The sequence below is a fragment of the Haliaeetus albicilla genome, chromosome 13 (genome assembly GCF_947461875.1).
Source record: "Haliaeetus albicilla chromosome 13, bHalAlb1.1, whole genome shotgun sequence".
Classification (NCBI taxonomy): domain Eukaryota; kingdom Metazoa; phylum Chordata; class Aves; order Accipitriformes; family Accipitridae; genus Haliaeetus; species Haliaeetus albicilla.
The window spans coordinates 12,704,331-12,726,731 of record NC_091495.1 but is presented as its reverse complement, the minus strand read 5'-3'; the positions used below and the strand labels follow the sequence as shown (position 1 = coordinate 12,726,731).

Here is a 22,401-nt window from a genome sequence, read left to right as displayed (position 1 = left end):
CGCGGCCACTCACGGCGGCTGCCTCTCGGTGAACGGCCGGAGGGTGGGTGTGGCCCGGAGGCCCTGCCCCTCTGCGCCGCCCAATCAGAGGAAGAGGGCGCGGCGCGGCGGGCTCCTGCTGCCCAATGAGGGGCCGAGGCGCGTTTGGCGGGTCGGTCGGTGGCGGGAGTCGGCGCCACGAGCCGGGTCCGCGCGCGCAGGTTGTTCTCGGCCATGCTGTGCCGCGCGCTGCTCCGCCGCTCCTCGGCCGCGCCGCCCCGTGAGTACCGCGGCCGCGCCGCTCCCCGCGCCGCTCCCCGCACCGCCCCGTCCCGTCCCGCACCGCCCCTGCCTCTTCCCCGGGCGGCGGGACCGCGGCGGCCTGAGCCCGGGCCGCCCGCTGCCGTAGCGGTGGTCCCGGAGCCGCCGGGTGAGACCCCCCCCGACGGCGGAGGGGGCGGCTCGGGCGCCTCCACAGCCGCTGTGGGGGCCTCGGGGCTCCTCGCGTCCGAGTCGGTGGTGTCTGGTGCGGTTACGGTCCGCCTGTCTCGTTGTAGGTCGGTCCTCGCCGCTGCCCCTGCAGCACCTCCTGGATAGCTACCAGTGCAGCCAAGAAGATGACCACCTCTCTCACGGGGAAACGGGCGTGCCGGTCCCTCCTTTCGGCTGCACCTTTTCTTCAGGTAAAGTCACCTTCGAAAGGCCCTTTTAGGGGCCAGGGTGTGGGCACCGCTCGCTGTCAGCTTTTTTGTTGTTGTTGTTGTTGTTGAGCTGTGTCTCATGATTTGGTTTCAGAGTTTCTTGTTTTAAAGTGAGCTGGTAATAGTGTACTTGCACCTAGATGTGATCTAGATTGGGTCATGGTGCTCCTAGGTATACCGGTGGCAAGCATTCCCTTAAAGAAGCACTACAAAGCATTTATTTTGTCTCTGTTGCAGCTTTGTCTGTTTCAAGGTATGTCCTCTTGGTGACAGTGCTAGGCTACATCGGTGAAAAATTGGGCTTTGTTCAAAGTATGTGAAAGATATACCAGGGTGGAGAATAGTATGCAGAACTCAAAGAGGTGGATGGATGTCACTGGACTGTTACATGTAGCGTTTCCCCATGATAAATACATGATAAGCGAAGCAAGCGTGGAAGCTTCTGGATCTTTAGGGCAAAACTCTTTAATTTATAGTACTCTAGTTTTGGTGTGAGCTTATACGTTTCTCCAAGGCAGCTTCCTGCTTTTCCAACTCAGATCCATAGAAAGTACTGGAAATTGTAGATGATAGGTAGTATAGATACAGAAAACTCTTAACTAGAGAACTATTACAGCTGGTGAAAGAGGCCGTCATCTCAAAAGTTGCTCCTTGAGCCATTTGATTGCCCATGTATAGTAGTTCCTGAATGGAACACCTAGAAAAAATGCTGGCCAATATTTCTGCATTTTGAACATTTAAATTGCTATGTAAATACTGTTTATTTCACAGCTATCTATTTCCTGTGTACCCTATTTAAAGTGTCTGTGGCCCTTCACAAAGAGCAGGGGCATGATTATGAATCAGCTCCATAATACACAAATACGTTTCAATTTCTTTTCAGCCCCGAATTTGGAGCGTATACTGGCAGTCGCAAATGAAGAAGGATTTGTTAGACTGTATGATACTGAAGCTCAAACTACCAGCAAACTCATCTTTAAGGGTAAATGTTATATAGAACCTGATCTTCATTTGATGTGACAAGTACATGATTTACCAGAACCAAAGAAAGGTTTTTGCGAGTCCTTTAAACATAAATGTGGGCAGTACTTAAATCCTTTCATATACTTCACTGAGTCTTCTTTACAAAGCAGTAGCATGAGTGTGCTCTTAAATGGCAGTAGTAGGTGAATTGTTCTGCATTGTTTTTCATGCCTAAGGCAAGCTGTTGACAAGTTTTCTGGTTTCAGTGTCTGATGTTCTTTAGTCTTCTGCAAAATATCATGCTGCGATGCACTGAACTAATCTTGGCTTTTGTTTTCTTGTTAGAATGGCAGGCTCACTCAAATGCTGTATTTGACCTTGCCTGGGTACCAGGGGAACAGCAGATTGTAAGCAGTCTTTTGCCATCTAACTTTATTTTTAATGCTTTGGCAACTGTGTGTAGAAGCTGACTAAAGCTTTTTATTTTTTCCTCCGAAGGTCACTGCTTCAGGAGATCAGACAGCCAAGGTGTGGGATGTGAGAGCCAGCGAGCTTCTTGGCATATGTAAAGGTCACCAGTGTAGCCTCAAGTCTGTTGCTTTTTCTAGGTTTGAGAAAGGTAAATGTTGATATTCCCTGTTGTCGGTTTTTTCCTTCTTCTTTCCTCCTGCACATTGGTACTTTGGGGGCTAAAAAAGGGCTTTGGAAACTGACAGTTACAAATAGCACAGTCCAACTGAGCAGCGACCCAGCCAGTGAAGCAAAACTAACTTGTTGGAACTTCAGAGCAACCTGATGCTACCATCTGCACATTCCTGATCTTGGGCAAGTTTAAGATAAGATACCTACTTCCATACATAAGTGTGTAAATACTCTTTTTGTAAGCAGGTTTCTCTAGAGTAGTAGTAAAAAAAGAATAAGGAGAATAAGGAAACTAGTTAAAAATCATGCCAGAACAATGGCCCGACTTTTGTATTTCTAGGACTGGCATCCCAAGTGCTGGGGCAGAGGAGCCAGAGGCACATAGATGGCATTGTGCTGCATTCAGTTAATTAAATTAACACTTTTGGAAGCTAATAGCACTCTTTTTCTCTCTCTCAGCTGTCTTCTGTACTGGAGGCAGAGATGGAAACATCATGGTTTGGGATACCAGATGCAACAAGAAAGGTAACTGAACTTTCAGATATGTATCAAAAAAGCTCAGCATCTCATATAAAGGTAGTACTCAGATGTACTTGTTGGAGTAATGCTTTCGTTTACAATACAGGCAACACTTCAGTAAGAAGAGAAGGATTGTCAGATAACAGTGTACTGCTTTGGTACAGTAATAGGATGGAATAGGTATTTCTTCTATGTATAATACATTTTTCCACTTTGTAACAGTCTCAGATTTGCAGCACGATGTAGGTGCTGGCCTGATAATACCCTGTGTATTGGTAAGGAGATAAGGGGTACAGAATACATCCCTTTGTGGGACAGCACAGAGATAGATGGGCTGGGTGAGAGTGCTTGGGTCAGAGCCACCTGGAGGGATGAAGCAAACCTGGGAAGGCTCCTGCCAGAGTAGGAAGGAAGACAGAAAGTGCAGGAGCAAAGGAGCTTGTGAGCGCTGGGAGCAACTGAATATATTGTGGGAACACCTAACCTACTAAATGCAGGGTGAGCTCATTCTACTCCTCTCTTTCTGTTTCCTGGAGCTTTTCATTCCCTGGTCAGGTCATGCCCTTAGGCCTCTTCCCAGTTCCCTGCTCTGTCCCAGCAGTTTCCTGGCCTGTGCTGCCAGGACATGTCTCACTGTTCCATCTGTCTCAGGTTCTCTGGCTCTTCAAACTTGCAAGTGCAGGAAAAGGGAGGCTCCACATGATTGAAGTGGAAGGTACAGGAAAAAAAGCAGAAAAGTTGCTTTACTCTAGGAAAGCAGTAAGTTTCATAAAGCGAGAAGTAGCAGACAAAAGGCTAAATAGAAAATTATAATATAGAGTGGAAAAGCACTGGAGACCTTCCTGTGAGTGCAGTTCTGCTCAAGATGAGATGGGTTGAATGCTCCAGACCAGAATCCATGCTGAAGACCAAACCAAGGGGTAATGATTTCCAAAGGCAGCCTGCCTAGATCAGTTTTAGTTTCAATGTCCACGCTACTTTGACCTCTGTAATTTTTTGCAATATATGGTCCTGTTTTCTAGTGTGTTCTTCTCGTCAGTTTTGTATCTAACTAACATTTTTTGTTTTCAGAACACATTTAAATGATTTTATAGGTTGGTCTCAGCCACTTTTTAGGACTTATTCCAAGCTGATGCCTGTTTTATTAAAGTGATAGCAAAATTGCATAGAAACTATTAATTGACATGTCTTTGATTTCTTTCAGATGGATTTTATAGGCAGGTGAATCAGATCAGTGGAGCACACAATGTGGTTGACAAGCAGACTCCTTCCAAACCAAAGAAGAAGAGGCAGAACCTAAGAGGGCTTGCTCCCTTGGTTGTAGGTATCTGGGGAGCAAACAAAATGTAGGCCTGTCTTCTGAGGACAATGTTAGTCATAGAAGTCTTCCTAAGTAACTATCATGAGAAATAATTGTCCTGAATGTGGTAACTGCTTCTGTTTTCTTTGCAGAGGTAGGTTTTTGTGTCATGGTCACTTGCTATGGCTCATTTTAGACATTGTTTAGTTGTCTAACAACCCACGTGCCATCAGAGCCATCTTTGTGCAAAAGCCATGTGAAAATACATATTTTTTTTTTCTGGGGAGGAACAGAGTGGTCAGCATTCCTTTTTTAAGGGGGATATAGGGAGAGTTGTAATTTTTTTCCTTTCTTTTTTTTTCTCCCTAATTTGACCACAATAATTACTGCCTTACTGGAGTAAGACCTGATCTTATTTAATCTATTAAACCTTGCAATGAAGGCAGCTCTGTTAGCTCTGACCTGAGAGGTATAATGTCAAACTGCTGCCCAAACACTTATTGCTCAGTGGCAATTTCACTGATGGGAGTGTTCAAAGGATTGTTGTGTCCTAAATGGCATCTAGTATTTCCAGGTTCTCCTGCCTGACTATGAGGAGGTTTTCTTGGTATTCACTTGGCCTTGAACTAAGCAGCAAAATCTTGCTGACCTTGAAAGAAAATAAAGTTATTTTTTTCTTCTTTTCTTTTTAAGGATTTCCAGCAGAGTGTAACTGTGGTGCTGCTTCAGGATGAGCATACTCTTATCTCTGCAGGAGCTGTTGATGGGTAAGGAGGGAGGATGCCTGCTTTTCTGTCTATTCTGTGTGTTCTTCTTAGTAGCACAAAAAGATTGGGAGATTTTTTTTTTGTAAGATCACTCAGTGGCCCACAAGGCTAATGAGTTACTATTAGGTAGAATAAGCAGAGCTACACTGCCAGCTTGCGTTGGCAAAGCTGAATGTCGCTTTTCTTCCTTACTGGAGATTGGAGCGCTGGGACAAATTGCGCATATATGGTAAATGCTCATTTTAGTGTCTTAGCTATGGGGCAGAACGAGAGCAGTTCTTGTCATCTCTCTCTATTCTTATGGACCTATGGGACCACACATAAACAGACTATTGTTAGACAGTGAGCTGTTTTAGGATGCAAGTGGGTGGTTGGTGCCTGGATATGTGTAGGCATGCTTGAGAAAATGTTGCCTTGAGTTACAAAAGATGCGTTCTTTTAGGTGCCAGATCTGTTGCAGCATCTTGGAGCTCGAGCAAACTGTCTCATTGATTAGTGTGGAGATTACCCTCTCAGGACTCAATTCTTTAGCAGGCTTCATGTGGTCAGAGCCTTTCTGAGGCAGATAAGATAGATTGACTCCTGCATATGGCTAGTGAGAGAGGCTTGCTCCTGAGAGCAAGAAAAGACTTAATTTTTAAAACTACAAGTCAGGAGTATAAAGGCGTCCTTGTATTTCCTTTTACTACTTGAAGAAAGTTGACTTGCAGGCTCTTGTTGTATCATGTGTTAGTTACAGAAGACAGTGCTGCTTCCTCATCCATACCCAGCAGAGCGATTGTTTTGCTTTCAGCATGTCTCTGCTCTGCCCAGTTGTGCTCCTTAGCACTGGACACTCCTCAGTAATGAGCAGCCTGTCTTCCTGTGCTCTTAGAAGGCCCTATCAGCATTGCAGAAGAAATTTTGAAGTTGAAGACACTTGTGCTTTCCTATTTCAGTGTGATCAAAGTATGGGACTTGCGCAAAAACTATGCCACTTACCGTCAGGACCCGGTGCCTTTCAAGTCTTTTTGCTACCCTGGGACCAGTACTCGCAAACTGGGTAAGTTATTGGAGGATGTATTTGTTAAAGTGCAAAGTGAATTTAAGAAGTACTGTCAGTGTCATCTCTTACCTTTTTAGCCAATTATTGATCAGACTGACAAGCTTGGCAGGGTATTTTGATTGCCAATACCAAATTTTCAAGTTGAAGAGTGAAACTGCCCTGCTTTTGTATCATTGCACCAATGGTAAAAACTTGCATAAGCCTCAGCAGTGTATTTGCAGAAATGAAGATGAGGGAATAATAGAGCTCTTGAGACAGAATTTAGCTAGTTGTTTTGATGCATGAGTATTGCATTGTATCTTGCAGAGACAACAGACCGGACTGGGTTTTTACATTACAACCTTTCAGAGTCGAGCAATACTCGAAGTTGTTTGTTATCAAAAACAATAGCTCTCTTATTTGTGTTGCTCTGTGCTTCTTTGTATCTTAACGCCTTACAGTGCTCTGATGCAACACAGTAATTCCTGATGACTTGTCTAATCAACTATCTTGATGTGGTAATGGTCAGTGTCAGTCCCAAGAACATGAGGGAAATCCTTGAGGAGCTGGTTGTGAAATAATTTCCTTGCAGGGAAAGATTTTTCTGGAACCTAAATCACTAGCAAATCAGAGGATGGCTTATTTTACCAAAGCATGAGGGTTTCTATTTATTTTTAGTCTCTGCTTCTACAATTGGTTGTTCCTGTTACCCATTTGAAACTATCAAATAAATCACTTGCCTTCTCTGAAGGTGAGATTCTTCTAAATATCACCCTGCCTCCTCATGAGAAAATGTAGATGTTATTCTAGAAACTGTCCTTCTCCAACAAGTGCTCTGCCAAACAAATAAACTTTCCAATGACAATCTTGTATGTGATGGAGAACCTTTCCAAATTTCCCTCTCTAGGCATTTTTTGAGATGCCTGTTTTCTAAAATGTTTTTTGTGGAGTGATTTCATATGAAGAACTTCTCTCTTTTTCTATAGGATATTCTAGCCTGGTTTTGGATTCCACTGGTGCTAATCTATTTGCTAACTGCACTGATGACAGTATCTACATGTTCAATATGTCAAGTTTAAGGACCACTCCAGGTAAGCATGATACCTGTGAAAATAGCTGCAAAAAATAGATGTTACAGGGTATAGAAAGGCGAGTTTCTCCCTATGACTTAGAGAGACAGAGACCAGCCTGAACACTTAGGAAACCTATTCTATGCTCTTATGTTTAAAGCTATCCAGGAGAGAAGGCACCTGTTACAAGGGCTGTTCACGTTTTGTGTTAAGCCATCCACATAAAACTAATAGCACAAAAACTTTCATAAGTGCAGATACTGGTTCACCCAGACAGACAGTTATGGTAGTTTGCATGTTGACTCTAGTTATCTGGTGAGGAATGGCTAGTGTCCAGCTGCTACCCACCTGAAGCAAGTTTGAATCTTCTGCTTACTGGCAGTCACTGATTTTTCAAATTCTTAGATATGAATGCATGTAAAGTGATCACCTGCTATGTTGTATTCAGATATTTTAAGGTGTCTTTTAAATTTAGCTTCTACTGGAGTTTCTGGGAGAAAGCATCCCCAGCATATTGTGGAGATGCTTCAGCTTTTTAGATTCCTTCAGCTCTGCATCTGTGACCTTTACATTGCCAAGATGGCCCACAGCCTTTGGTGCACTCAGCTGCTTTGTCGTAGGCCAGCAGCTGCTTCTCAGAAAGCGGCAAAACTTGCTAGATGCTTTCCAGCCAGACATGTGATTTAGTTTCCATTGCCTTTTCTTAGTTTTTCAGTTAATTGAAATTAAATTAACAATGTGTCCTTCTGTCTGCTCTCCAGGAAGGCAGTCTGGTGGGTGGGAACACTTCCAGAGTTGAGACATGGTGCAAGTAGTAAATATTAACAGGTCAGTTGTTGAGGTTAAGCCCCGGTGCCACCGCTGAGCTGTGGAAATACGCTCACTGGCCTATCTGCCCGCAGAACTGGGCTCTCCAAAGCACAGGGCATCCCGCCCTCTGCCTCCTCACGGAGCTCTTGCCTTCTGTGTGCAGCCGATAAAATCCAGCGAGCAATCTCGATTCATCCCGCTGGATGAAACATGTTTGGCTTCTAGGTGTGCCACTGTTCCCGCAGAGGGCAGCGCCTGCCCGTGGGTTCATGCCGTTCTCCCTCTCGACGGCTTTTATCCCAACTGCGGCTGCGCTTACCTAGTATAGAGGCAGCTGTAGTTTGCAGTGGGGCGTGAGGAAATCCCCGCTGTAGCAGGACTTGCTGGTAGGTCTGGCTTAGGAAGGGATTTGCTGTCTGGTAGCCACTGCGCTGAGAGAGCTATGAGTAAAAATTAAGGGATATTTTGGGGTTCTCGCAACTTTTCAAAGACCGCCAAAGACCGCCATGTGTCCTCTGGTCTGTGGGTTGCCTCCTTTGCCAAAACCACTATTAAAACAGGGCTGGTAGTGGGGGTGCCAGCCCTGTCTGGTGCTACATCGGGAAACTTACCCTTTCTGCTCTGAGGAGAGGACAGAAAACGGTGCAGCCGAGTGCTCTAGATCCACACTCAGCTCTTGTGCCGGCTGCCGGCTCTTCAGGTCCTTGCAATAGGGGGAACAGCAGCCATTCAGGGTGATGGTTTCAAGGCTTCAGCAAACACTCCTGAGGCTTTAAATACAGGCAGGCGGCAAGCGTGGCTGACACGATGCAAGTTTTGTTTATGAAATAAAGATGCTGGCAGCAGGAGGAAGGAGCAGCAAGTGCCTTTGTCACTGCCTGGGTGGAAGGAGGCCCTTGCTGTGTTTTCTGTGCGACTGCCCTTGTTAATGTAGCAGGGCTGGTGATGGTGACTGAGGGAAGAAGAGACAAGGAACCTTAACCAGAGTAGTGAGGCAGCCCAGGTGATGTCTCTGCCTGCTTGTGATATGGGCCAGGCTAAAGCTTTAGTGAAACTGCCACAGCTTCCTAATGCTGTGGAGAGAGCTGTTGCTTTGTTTGGGAAGCCTGAAGGGCTCCAGTTGAATAACAAAAACTTCCTGCTGCCAGAGCCGGAGCCCCAGAGCAAGGGAGCAGTGTAACCACTTTCTACAGAGGGTATGTGGCTAGGCAGGAAAAGCCTGTAAGATCAGCCCTCCTTGCGCAACTGACAGCTGTGCATTGAGTAGGGCTTTTATTTTCTTTTTTTTTCTTTTCTCTTCACAGTGGCCATTTTCAGCGGGCATCAGAATTCAACCTTTTACATCAAGTCCAGCACCAGCCCAGACGACCAGTTCCTGGTCAGTGGCTCGAGTGACTGCAACGCATACATATGGAAGGTGAGGCTACTGAGAGAGACCCGAGTGTGCAACCTGGAGCTGCTCTGCTCTTTTGTTTCATTTGCTTTTCATGTTCATGTAGGACACTCCCTGCCTCCCACTCTTACTCAAAGCAGCGTGGGGTTAGCTCCTGGCATGTTATGCCCAGAGTGTGTTTGTTGCTGTCAAGGCTAGATGTAACTGTTTAAACAGAGCTAACCTCCTGCCATCAATATGTCTCTCATCACTGCTGCTTATTGCAAGTTGCTGATCTTAATCTGGTTTTAATGGGCATTAAAATCCTCTTTCAATCCTGTTGATTCAGCCAGCTATGACAAGTAGACAGACAGTTCTTGGTTCATATTTAGCAATGGAGCACATTAGCAGAAACCTAACAATATAATTGTTTTAAAGGGAACTTTTTGCCCCCTACCTCTCCTTTTTCCAGCTCTTGCTTCAGACACAGCTTTCACTCATGCTTAATTTACAGTAGTTAAAGCCTTTGTATTACAGCAAGGGCTCAGCCAGAGCCTTCAGTGAAATTCCAAAGCACCGTCTGAAAGCCGAGAGGGTTCGTCACTTGGCATCTTGCACTGACGTGTAGGAAATGCAGATGTCACCAAGTTAATAGCAGGGACCTCAGAATAAGGTGTGCTTCAAGTTCTGTTCTCCATACTTGACAACCATATGGGAACAGAGTAGATTTCTTAGTGAAGTAGAATAGACAGAAACCACAAGTGACTGCCTGTTTCAGGTTTGGGTTAATTTTTAGGGAATGTTGACTTGTTTATCCCTTTCATGATGTGTTTGAAAGTAAAATACAAACCTTTCAGAGCAGAGGGTCAGCCTGCTGAGGTTGTGGTTTGAGCATGTAGTCTCTTTGATTTGGAGAACACTTGTAAGCAGCTAGGTTGCTTACTCAGTAGTAGCAGGAGTGCGGTAGCATGGCTACTCCCATGCCAAGTGGTGTAATTTTAACCTTCCTCATGTTCTGTGCAAATTCAGCAAAAATGCCTGTGCAAACTTGAGTTGCACATCCTGCATTCATGTGTTTTGATACCTTCTTGGAACACAGGCTGGGACTGGGTCAAGAGCATTCAAGGATGTCATTACATCTCAAAGTTTAAGCATATTTAAAATGCATTTGTGTAAAGAAGGCTTCTGTTGCTATCACATAGGAGTGACAGATCGTATTGCCTAATTATTAAATAAATCATCAGATGACTACTTTTATTTTAATCCCATAGTCTTGTTAGAAAGTGGGACTTCCAGCGAAACTGTCTCTTCCAAGATCTGTCATATCCAGAGTCTTCTTAATTTGTTTTAAATATTGGCAGATTTTACTGACTTTGAAACATATGTATCTTTTCCTGGGATGAGGACTTACTTTGCTGTGAAAAAAACATGGTTAGATATTGCATGAGCAATTAACAGGTAGTGTTGGAAAGAACTTAATGAAGAGCGCTAGCTTTCCATATCTAGAGAGGAATAAAAGGCAGAGGAAGACCTTGTTGAGGACAGAGCAAGACCTTGTCCACCCAGATTATTTCTTTGAGAAACTTTTACAGCATTGCTAACTTGTGTTTTGGTCAGCAATTCCCAGGGAACACTGTGGCTAGAAGTTATTGCTGACAAGGACGCTATTTCAGTCTGTTTCCATATATAAATCACTTCCAGGCAATGCACACTTTCTTTATTGTGTTGGGTGTTGGTTTTTTTTTTTAATTACTAGTCCGTTGATTAATTAACTGACTCTTGAACAACCCTAAGATTATAAAAGCCAGAGAGCAGAGAGGTTTCTCTCCACAAAGATGGTACCTAGCTGAGATACCTTCCTGGTAGTAAAAAATATCCTTTATAGACATATACTTCCATTGTCCTTTGAATCCTTTGGTATGGACCACTCTGAGGTGACCATATTAAGCTACCCTTTGGTCTGTCCCAGCACTGGAATTTAAGTGCTTCTGTATCATACGGTGCATAAAACTGTATACACCATTTTATGCTGAGCCTTGAAGATTGATATAACAGCTGTTTCAGTGAGTGGAGTAACTAATAAAGTCTCATTTCCTAGGATTCTCTTTTTAACCTTTCCACAATAGCTCTAACTTCCCCACCAATATCCTGTCAAATCAGGCAAAAAGTAGCATGAACGTGTGGCTAATCCTGACTTAACATGCGCAGACTGGCTGACTGTCTTCTGCCAAACACAGTGGACACAGCTGTAACTATGCATCCTCCTTTAGTTCACGATAATATAAGTTGGGTGTGGTTCGTTTAATTTACACTAGTATAGTGTAAAACCAGTGTGTCCCAGCAAGAGTAATTCTCTTCCTCTGCTTTCCTTTCAGCAATCAGTGGCTACTGGACTGCTATTGTGTCTGTTATGTGTATATAGCAAGACTGCTATTAAATGTAAACAAAGGTGTTCTCTGCACCAAGATCTCCTGTTGTTTATTCCCTAAATAGGGATTTAGTTTCCATGGTATTGCATGTTTTGGCAGAGAAAGGAATACTCTGACCAAGGCATTTAGTGGATATTTAGTCAAGTGATTGCCTCTGCTATGCCAGGAAAAAAAAAGCGGCCTGTTAAGATGAACCTGTTTGTATCAGAACAACTTTAAGATCTGAAGGTGGATATTGAATTGCGGTTTTGCAGGCTGTTGTAGGAGGTGATCCACAAGAGAAAAACTTGTGTGTAAATCAAAAGCCTTCCCCAATGTCTTGCATCTTCCTTTGAAATCTATGTGTAATGTCTATTCCTTTTCCCACACAGTAAAGGATCTGTTCATTCACTTAGTCATTTATGCAAATCCGCTTGATAAATCCCCCTTATAATGTCACATCAATAATGGTGACTCATAGCTTCAGAAAGCATGCAAAACTTGGATATAATCTGTGTGTGTATGCGTGTGTGTTTTCTTCCTTGGGCCACTTCAAGCTAGCTTCAGCTGTATCTGTCACTTACCTGAGCTGCAATTGAAGATTAATAGTAATACTGTAGAACAGGAGAAAAATTTTATGAAGGGTGTAAGAGAAGTGGAGATCAGGTTAATGAGCATGAGTGTTTTAGGGAGCTTTTTTATGAACTGTTAAGAGAGTCTGTGGTCCAGCTGGTTGGTTGGAGGAGGTACAGGCACTTGGCACTCACACAAACGCTAGTTCTGATCCAGTGAAGGTTCATCTATAGGATTTTGCTGGTGGTGCTTTTATTTTTTTAATAAACCATTGACCTGTGATTGGGACATTTGTAAAATGGCAGCAGAATATATTTGCCTATCCTAATTCAAAGTATGAGCTTCCCAAACTTTTAAGCAGCTTACCTAGAACAGGTAGAGGTACTTAATATAGTAAAATGCTTGTGTCATGTTTTGGGCTGACAACTCTGGAGGCAGAAATCCTGTGCATAGCAGGAATTGAACAAGTGTTTCCAGGCAAATAGGTACCTCTGAGTGCTGACCAGCTGCTTCACCTCTAGAAATGAAACATGAACTGATTCTTAGGGCTCCATCAGTTGTTGCCTGATGATGACAGGCTGAGAGCATTTGATTTATCTGTCTCATATAGGAAAGATGGAAAGTATTCACATGCTTCACAGGTGGGCTGTGGGGTCTTTTCTTAGTGATGTATATTAGGCTGTGAGGCTTCTGATTGTATACTTGTTTTTCTATGGAATTTTTAAGGTTTCTGAGCCCAGCCTTCCTCCATGGATACTCCTTGGTCACTCTCAAGAAGTAACCTCCATTGCTTGGTGTCCTTCAGACTTCACTAAGGTTTGTTTTCTGGAAAATTGCCTTTCCCATGAAACAATAGATGTGATGTGGCAACATCTGCTTTTCAAAATTGCAGCAGTATTTCTTTATTTGGGAGGAAATTTTTAGTCAATAATTTCTAAAAATGTTCATTTGAGGGGGCAGTAAACCAAGCTTGTCACATGAGTACAATGTATCAGAACTTTGTCATTATTTTCAAATAATTTAGACTATTTGATAAGACCTAGGAAATTGCAAATGAACAAAGGTCTCTCCTGATGAGAGCTTGTGGCACTAACTGTAAGAGAGAAAACTGTGAAACCATTTAATCAGGGCTTTCATAAGGTAAAAGCTTGTTTTGTCGTTCCATACTTACAGCTTCCTTACCTGTCTGACCACTGATAACATCTGCTAGTCTTGTACAGAGTGGCAAGAAGTTTGGAATGCCCTTTGAAAACCACTTGGACTCTTCATTGTGACCTTTTTTCAAAATCTGAGCTGTTTTTATGACATATTTTTGTGTACACCCAAAAACCTACAGTGAAATTGGGTCAGTAATTATGCACCAGGAATCACTAAAAGGAAGAGAACTGCAGTAGGAGGTTGGTTCAAATGATTGGCCTGGCTCAAAATGAGAAATAACCCTGAAAAATCCTAGACAGTCCTAATAACAGCCAGTTTCTTTCACCCCACAGTATTAAGCAAGTCAGCCACTTTCCCTAGCTTGCACTACAGCCCTGGGTCTTCAGAAAACCGTTGCAGTGTAGGAGGGTGGGAGTCTTGCAGGCAAACAGGAGGAATTGATCTAGTTCTGTACGATGCACAAAAATATAAGAATTAGCATTTTAGATGAAATCTGTGATCTAGACGTAGCCCAGTATCCTGGTCATGATTTGTTGGAAATGCAGACCAATATAGCCTTTAAAATCCTTACTGACACAGGTAAGAAATAATCAGCCATTGTACAAATGCTGAAGCATGAAGAAAAGTGGAGAATGTGGTGCTAAGACAGGACAGGAAGCTGCTTGGAGTAATTTGAGAGGCAAAGTTACTTTCTGTAGGGACAATATTGGTGTCACAGAGGTCAGAGGAGAGACATTTTCCCATCCAGATTACTATGAACTTTGGCCACAGCATTTCCTTGCTGCTGATTCTTGTCTCCTGGTTACTCCTATAAACTAATTTATACTGTAGATTGCCACGTGCTCTGATGACAACACTGTGAGGATTTGGCGCTTACAACGTTGTCCTGAGGAGGACAAATCAGCATTAAGAAAAATCAAGTTGGTGGGCTGGGTCACTCACAAGAAACCAGAAGAACAACGTGGAGCAGGTAAGGCTGCTCAGCCGAGATATCTTGCTCTGCAATATGGCTTCTGAATTTTGGCTGCTTTCTGTACCAACAAAAACCTTTGGCTTGTCTTATTATTCTTCTATTTTTTTCATGTTAGGGAATAATTCATATAGCTAGACAAACATTTCTACTTGTAAATACCTCGGCCACCAACAAGACAAGCTGGCTGAAATAGCTTACAAGTATGCCGAAGTCTGTATGACCAGACTGCAAAGCAAATATTCATTAATACAGCTTGGGCATACACAATACATCTGGGCAGCCAGGTCTTCAGTATCAGCAGGGTTCAATAATTGAACAGTCAAAGGAGATGTCATGTGTGCATGCACTGTAGCAACAACTCACGCTTTTTTTTATATCGAATAATAACTGAGAGCAGTAAGATCATATGCTTTTTCCAATTTACTAGTTTACCCAGTAAAGGGCTGACAGCACACATACAGCCTTGGAACTCTGAACTGTGTCCTCCTGCCCAGTAGTTGAATTCTGCACAGATTTCTTTGCTGCTGCTGCTATCAATATTACATCTCTTTCTTCAGCTTCATACGGTGGTACTGACTGTCTATACAGACAAATGCCACACAGTGAAAGTACTTAAAAAATGCATGTAGACAATCATGATGCGATCATAATGTTCCAGAATTAATCAGTAGCATCATCTACTCACATGTTAAGGCTAGTTAACAAATGCAATACCTTCCTGCAAAGCCTAGGCAATCAGACAAGCTATGCAGCATGCTCTCACAGCTAGCAAGCAGATTTGGGCTCTATAGAGAAGCTACTCACTGGACAGTACCCTAGACCAGAAGAAAGGAGCCTTGGGTCACAGCACTACTTTGAATTGTCTGAAACTTGCATTTTGTTACAGTAGAGTAGGTGAAAGGAGAACAACCCTCCGCTGAAAGTGAAGTAAGATGAGCTTCTCTGTAGAGTAGCTCTGAAACTAAGACTACAATAGCTTCCCAGCAGCTGCTGGTGTGACTTCCTGTGTTTCACCTATCTTTTCTAGCCACCCTCCAAATGAATTTCACCTTGGCTAACACAAATAAAGGCTGAAGGTCTCCAAATCCCACTAATGGGATAACATTACCTCTAACCTTTTGCCAGTGAGTAACAGTCTTGCAGGAAGTTTGCAGGACAATAGCAGGGCGAGTGCCAGGTCTGTTCTGTAGCTGGCAAATGGTTTGTGTGTGCACAAACCTTCAGAGAGGGCTCAAAAATAACTTTCTGTACTAGTTTCAGCAAAAGAGAAGTAAGCATAGGTCTAGTCTAGAAGCCTGAAACCTGAAGTAGCTTGTACACTGAAACTTTACAAGTCAGCTTTGGCAATTATACTAGAAAAATAACTTATTTCTCCTTGCTCTTGCTGCATTAAAGTAACACAGGAGGGAAGAGGAAGTACACAGACACTGCAAACACAACAGCAGGCTTCCTGCTGACCTTGGCTCTTGAACACAAAGCACGTGCTGTTAGAACGTAGGAGTTTTCTGCAGAGACTGATTGAGAGCTGGCAAGCTGAGTACTATTTCAGACCTGCTGGGATGAGATCTAGGTAGTTCCCCACCCATTTATGTGGAACAAATGGTGAGATTGAGGTTGTGTATTGACTGTTGACCTATATCATCAAGTGTAGCAAGCACAGTTTCCTTTTCTTTGGAAATTATTTTAGTGCTTTCCCTAAGTTGTACTACTTTCTCTGTGGTTTTGTGTAACCAAATTTCTGGAGCACGCCTGTGCATGGACAATTTGTCACTTTCAAATGTGGAGATTGATAATATCAGTCTGGAAGACTTGTAGCAGAGAAGGTAGGAAACATCTGAAATAACCTGCTTTGGTGTTATGCAGGTTGACTGCAGGTATTTACAGTATTGTACTACATGCAATGGCAGCATAAATGGAAACAGCTTGGAACTGGCTTAGTAGAAGCCTGAATAATGAATGCAGTCTTACAAAAAAGCCTGATCTTTGTATTCTTTATCTCAAGTTTGGGGATGTTTCTCAAGTTTGGGTTTGGGGATGTTTCTCAAGTTTGGGTTTGCTTCTTGCCGTGACACCCATCCAACTCTCAGGATAGCTTTTTTCCCCTTGTCCAGTGTCTCCACAGTATAACTTTCAGGCTGACTTGAGATTGGGAGTGCTTATACCCAGCTAGTCATGCAATATTTCTGCTGTATGAATTTGTAGATGGTCATTAGGTATCGAGAGTTGCTGAGCTTTTGCTACTTCTCTTCTACCTCTAGGAGCTTAGATTTTTAAGTGCAACTAATTCCTCAGCTGAGAGATTATTGTCTTGTAAGTGCTCATTAAAGTAAAGATTAGGAGAACCAATCCATCTCGGCAGTTACTTTCTGTTAGTTCAGATTGAAGCAAGTTGGTATGAAGTAGCATATTTTATCAGGAAAGGAGCATTTAACTCTGTGTGTTAGAGTGATTTGTAGTGAGATCTGTTAATATGGGATCCTATTTAATTTTGCTCTGATGCACCAGTACTTATATTTTGGATACTAGATAATACAGTAAAAGGAAGGATCGAAAGAGGCTTATGGTATATAATCAAAGAGTCGTGTAGGTGCTCACTTGACATGTTATTTGTGAGACAGCCCAGCGTCCTAAAGAAAATGGCAGGTTATTCGCATTAGACTTCTCATTGTTCTAATGAAATGCTTTATAGTACAGTGCTAATGCTGAGAATTAGGAGCTCAGATTAAACACCTGGTATACAGAAAATGTTTAGAGCTCTTGTGCTCAGCAGTGGAAATGCATAGAGTAACAAAGGTGCTATTCTATTTAATTGCATCACCACAAGTTAAATGAATGAGAAAGCAGGCATCCAACAAACGCGCTAATGTGTTCTCTGTTGGAGGGTGCCAGAAATAAAAAAAATTTTAAAAAAAAATTTAAAACCCCTCTAATATTGCTGCAGACCAAGATCTTTGCTATATATGATTCCCACTGTTACTAACGAGGTCCTTATGCCCCTACCTATGACTACTGTTTTAAGAAGCTGGTATTCAGAACCACTTTTTTAAAAGCAGGGGGATTTACATCTTGGCTAGTGAGCTCAAAAGCCACTGTGAAATACTGTTTGGGAATCATTTGTTTTAAAAAAATAACTTACTACAGTGACAGATTTTATATTCTTTGGAATTTTAAGTCCTTGTTCAGGAGGTGAAGAATTTCTCACATTTCTCTGGGTGTGGTAAATAACTACCGTCTTCATACTACTATAGCATTGCAGAAAATCCTCCAACAAAAAGACAAGAGAAAGTATGTCCTTTCCTGTTCTCACTCCTTTTTTTTTTTTTTCATCTTTAAAGTATGCAACTATTAATGCCTGACTAGGAGCATTATTCATATGGTAGGGCATTGTAGCGTAAGGCTTCCTTGGTATTGCAATTAGCTGTGGGACCTGCTTACAGTACCTTTGTCCCTCAACTCAGTTATGCAGCTGTTAAAGATGGTAGTGCAGGTGGGGACCAGCCTTGCTTTCAGGCAGCGTCTCTGTACAAAGCTGTCTGGACTGAGCCACTGCAAGGCTTCCAGCAAGGCAAGATAAACTTGGAAGATTCAAGATCTGTTTTGTCTGTCTGTCAGTGCTTTGGCTGTAGCTTACATAAGAGTGCTCATTACAGAAAGGATAGATGTCAGACACTACACAAACATGCTGTATTATACTTATCAATATGATATAGGATTTTACATAGGACTTGTACCAGTTTAACCGAAGTTAGAGGGATTTATGCAACCTCTTAATTCAAAAGGGTATATCTGGGAAGAAGGGTTGGCGCTGAACTCATCTGCTAGTTGGAAGGGGTGTTTATAAAAGGGCTGTCTTTAATCTGCTGTTCTGTGTTCCTCATCAGACTACTTATTTCTCCCCTATCAGGACCGCCAGCCAGCCCACAGAGTACTCCTGCCAAGGCCTTCACAGTGGGCAGCCCGTGCATTTCCTCACCAAGGCCGGCTGCCTGTGCTCCCATTTATTCTGGAGACCTTCCTCTGTCGACAAACACTCCGACGGGCACTCTCAAAACCCAGACGGCTGCAGCCTGCACCCCAGCCAAGCAGAGTGGAGCCAGCCCATGCGCTTCTCCCAAACTGATCCCTTCCTCCAGAATGTCTATTAAACATTGGGTTACAAGGACACCATGCTCTTCTCCTCCAGAAGTGGGGAAAAAGGCTGCTTCTCCTAGAAAAGCCCTGGCAGAAGTCACCCAAGGTCTCCTGGAAGCCGCTTGCCCTCCTAAAGCCCCACACTCACAGTTTGAAAAGCGTGCCAAGAGAAGGCTTGACTGCAGCAAGGAGGACAATGCAGGGCAGAAGTGTCTGCAGGCCTGTAGCTGTGTGACTGAACTGGACCATGCAGCTAAGAAATCCAAGCTGAATTTATGTCACTTGGCTGCAGACCAAAAAGCTTGTGATGAAGGCTCTCTCAGCCTGGCTGAGTTGGATAATGACCGCGAAGGCTCCAGCCGCAGCCCAAAAGAGCCTTCCTTTCCTGGAAACCGTATTAATCCATTGGGCATTCAAACTCCCCCCCATCTTTTCAGATCTCCATGCAGGAAAGACACTGAGGTAGTAGATAAAGAGAATAGTTCACCTGAAAGAAAAAATTGGTTGTCTGCTCTGGGAGAGAAGCTACGGACTGGCAGAACTGGCAGCCAGAGTGCATCAAACAGCCCCCCGTCATCTTGCAGTCCCAGTGCCAAACGACAAGAGGCTGTGGCAGCAGCCACTTCACCAAAGACTGTAAGTAGGATGGTCAGCAACAGTGGTCATGAAATAAGTTATCCCTAGCTGCCACTCTCCCCTTGTTTCTTCTCTCCTGCTCAGGCATTCAAAGAATTATCTGATCCCTTTGACTATGGACAAAAGGGATTATTTCTGGCCTAATAAGCCAGATACGTTAATGCTGTTATCTACTAATCCCCTCTGTGCAGGAACAGAATTTTTAGGATGGTGGTGTCCCTCGGTTTAAAGGGACTTAGGGCACACAAGAGCTGAGAGATCCTTGCAGTCCCCAGCTGGATGTTTGAAGGGTGTAGCTGTCATCTGAAATATAGCTCTACTCTGAGAAGCACAATAATGACAGCACCTTTCCTGGCAGATCTACTGTTTATGTGTTCACCGTCACATCTGCCTGTTTATGTTACTGGAAAGCCACTTTAGCATTGGAAGTAAGAGCTAAATTCTATTCTAGCCCAGGTAGCAAAAGAATTTGTTACCCATGTTAAAACTGTGGGGCTAAATAATGTCTTCAGTTCCTTCAACTGAAAGCAAGGGAATTGTAAAAGAGTGAGAGGGCAGGATTTGACCTACATAATCCTACTTTTGATGTACAAGAAGCCTGACATAGAGCTCATCCTAGGATCTGAAAGTTAAGCTTGTAAAGCAGCTAAAAAAGTTGGCATAAGGGCATGAGGGTTTAACATGCAAACTGAGAAATGACAATTACATTTTTTAAAACAAACCAAACTTGACTCGTCTCTGAAACTGGACTCCAAGTCCTACAGTGTCTTTAACTGAGTCTTATTTTAGTAAATGCTAGGTAAATTTTCAGTCATCAAATTTTATTTGTACTTTCAATTGAATGTTCTAGCATCAATTGATGCTAGAAGTTGTTGCCATCATTAAGGCTTATTTTGGTATCTCATTTCTCACCCTATTTCACCTCTTCCAGCACTTCTATCAGATATGAAGTGGGCAAGCCACCACTCCTTAAGTTATGCATAGCAGCTGAACTCTTCATATTGTGGTTGTACCAAGAAATCTTGGTTAAAGGAAACCTACAACTACTTGTGCTTTATGCTGTACATGTTTAAACACAAGACAGAAAGATTTGCCCTGGAGAGAGACTACTATAGAACAATTACCTTTCCTGACCAGTATGCTCTAGTTCAGATTTCAGGATGCTCCTGTGTTGTACACAAAGCCTGAGGACATGCCTGGAATACCAGCAGCATTCGTTGATCTGCTATATCTTGGAAATCTGCAGCTCTCTTATCTGCTGTAGGGAAGCTGAAACTGCAGCCAGAGTGTTTTTCTTATGGCAGTAAAACAACCCTAGGTTTTAGCCAGTGTTTCCTGTAGGTAATAAGCCTCTTATCTGTGAGACAAACGGATTATAGTAAAGAACCTTTCATTTACTATCTTAGTTGGGAAGCTAAACAAACTGGAGCAATGATGGAGGGGAGACTTTAAGACTCCTGCAGCGTATGAACTGTTAACCTAGAAACATTTCTTGTTGGTTTTGGGTTTTTTTCTGCCTAGGCTGCAACCACTTCAGTTTCCATGAGGAAGATCTGCACGTACTTCCACAGAAAGCCACAGAATGACTGAAGCAGCATGCGGCAGTTGCACCTGATGGATGTTGACACTGTGGTATCAAGACCAGATTTAGCAACGCCGATAATCATGCGTCGAGATTACACAGTTTGTTGTCAGCCATCCATAAACTTGGGGTTTTATTCATCTGTTTTTAAAGCCATTAACAGTTGAAGTTAGCTAAGTGTGGAAAATCTACACAATACTTACTCATGGTCTCTTACTGACTTCAGATGGTGGATTTTTTTAATAAAGAAAAACAGAGTATTTTTTACATGGCAACTGTTATAGTCCCAAAGACGGCAACAGCTCTGCTGTGCATTGTTGACAGGCACATATAGTTTGTCAGTTTATGTTACTAATCCGCTGTTGAAACTTCCTCTCCTTAAGAATAATGTGCAAATCATTACACCCTCCTGAAAATCAAGTGTTGGAATGTATGTAGGGAAGCTTACTGAAGGTAGATCTGAGTCCCTTTGTGCTGAATGGCATTTCTACAGTTATTCCTCTAGTACTGCAGTGACTATCCGCTTCCAGCAGGGAAGTTATGAATGTGTTAAGTAAATATAAAAGACTTTTAAACACCCTGTGTCCATCTGATGGTGATTATAGTCTGAGAGGAGACAAAGTATAATCAAGTACATGACGCCTGTAACTCTTCTTGCCATCCCTTTTCTTCTCCCGGTCTGAAAACTTCTGTATTTACTGACTTAGCTGGCTCTTGAACCATCAGGACTACAGCTGTTGAGGCCAACAGCTTGTCACTTCTCTGAAATAAAAGACTGGCAAGGTGCCTTAGAAAAATTAGTTTGATCTATCCCAAATAGGCATCCCATAACAGCTGGTTGCTCAGTCACCTCTTACAGATTCAGCCTGTAGCAAAGGCATTAATAACACTGCTTATAACATAACTTCATAACACTTTTATAATACAGTATCTATACAATAATAGCTTTTAAATTGGGGGAGGGGCACTTGACATTTTAGAAAGCACTTGACAGAGTTTACATATTAATATTAAATACTTTGCCATTGTAAGTTGTCACTGATGCTGATAGAACAAAGTCACTGAAATGAGATCACTGTCCTGCTGGCTAATGATACTAACTCATCAGTCATGCTTTCCGCAGGGGGAGCTAGTAGAAGATCCCTTATGTTAGGTTGGAGCATTTACTCTATTTTCTGGTATAATAGTTCCTGTGAACTTTAAAAACAAAAGAAAACAAACCTCTGAATCCCTCTTAAGTTTTTCTACTGCAAAAGAATTGAAGTATTTGAAGGGGATGTGATCCAACGAACTCATGTTTTCCATCTGAAATTTTCACACCTACTTTACAGTAGCATTGAATAGTATGATAGCTGAAAGGGATTAGAGGAAAATGTGCTGACTTATATTTTATGTTGTAGATTGTATTTTGCAAGGAAATAAATGATTTGAGAGGAACTGGCTTCTGTGAAAGGTCTTTTACAGCTACAAAGTAAAAGTAAATGTGTAGTGTGCTTTTAAAAAAAAAAAGTAGTCATCATCAAGTTGCATCTTTTAGCAGGAGAACTCAGGTACGTATAGGGGCCAGAACAACTTTCTCCTGTTTATTGAATTACAGGCCATCATCCCATGAGCTTTGAGGAGATGCCGTTAGGAAAGTGGGAAAGGTAATGCTGCAGGCATTTTTCTATTCTTATTTTTAAAAAAAGGATTTTTTAAAAAGTGATTATCTGAATACATCTAGTATCTTGGGCAAAACAGGAATATAAAAAATCTGTTAGTTTAATTTTAACCTACTTCTGGATATTGCGGTA

General features: G+C 42.7%; 1 protein-coding gene across 1 annotated transcript; it reads left to right on the top strand.

Annotated features, from left to right (window-relative positions):
* Window positions 1-82: 82 nt before the first annotated feature.
* On the top strand, window positions 83-22,045 carry DTL (denticleless E3 ubiquitin protein ligase homolog). The gene is made up of 15 exons (XM_069800185.1): window positions 83-259; window positions 537-662; window positions 1,564-1,662; window positions 1,989-2,050; window positions 2,142-2,262; window positions 2,745-2,810; window positions 4,009-4,124; window positions 4,798-4,871; window positions 5,810-5,913; window positions 6,882-6,986; window positions 9,080-9,192; window positions 12,855-12,944; window positions 14,118-14,256; window positions 18,164-19,026; window positions 20,548-22,045. The coding sequence occupies exons 1-15, from the start codon at window positions 214-216 to the stop codon at window positions 20,614-20,616; spliced, it is 2,193 nt and encodes a 730-aa protein (XP_069656286.1). The 5' UTR covers window positions 83-213; the 3' UTR covers window positions 20,617-22,045.
* Window positions 22,046-22,401: the final 356 nt, after the last annotated feature.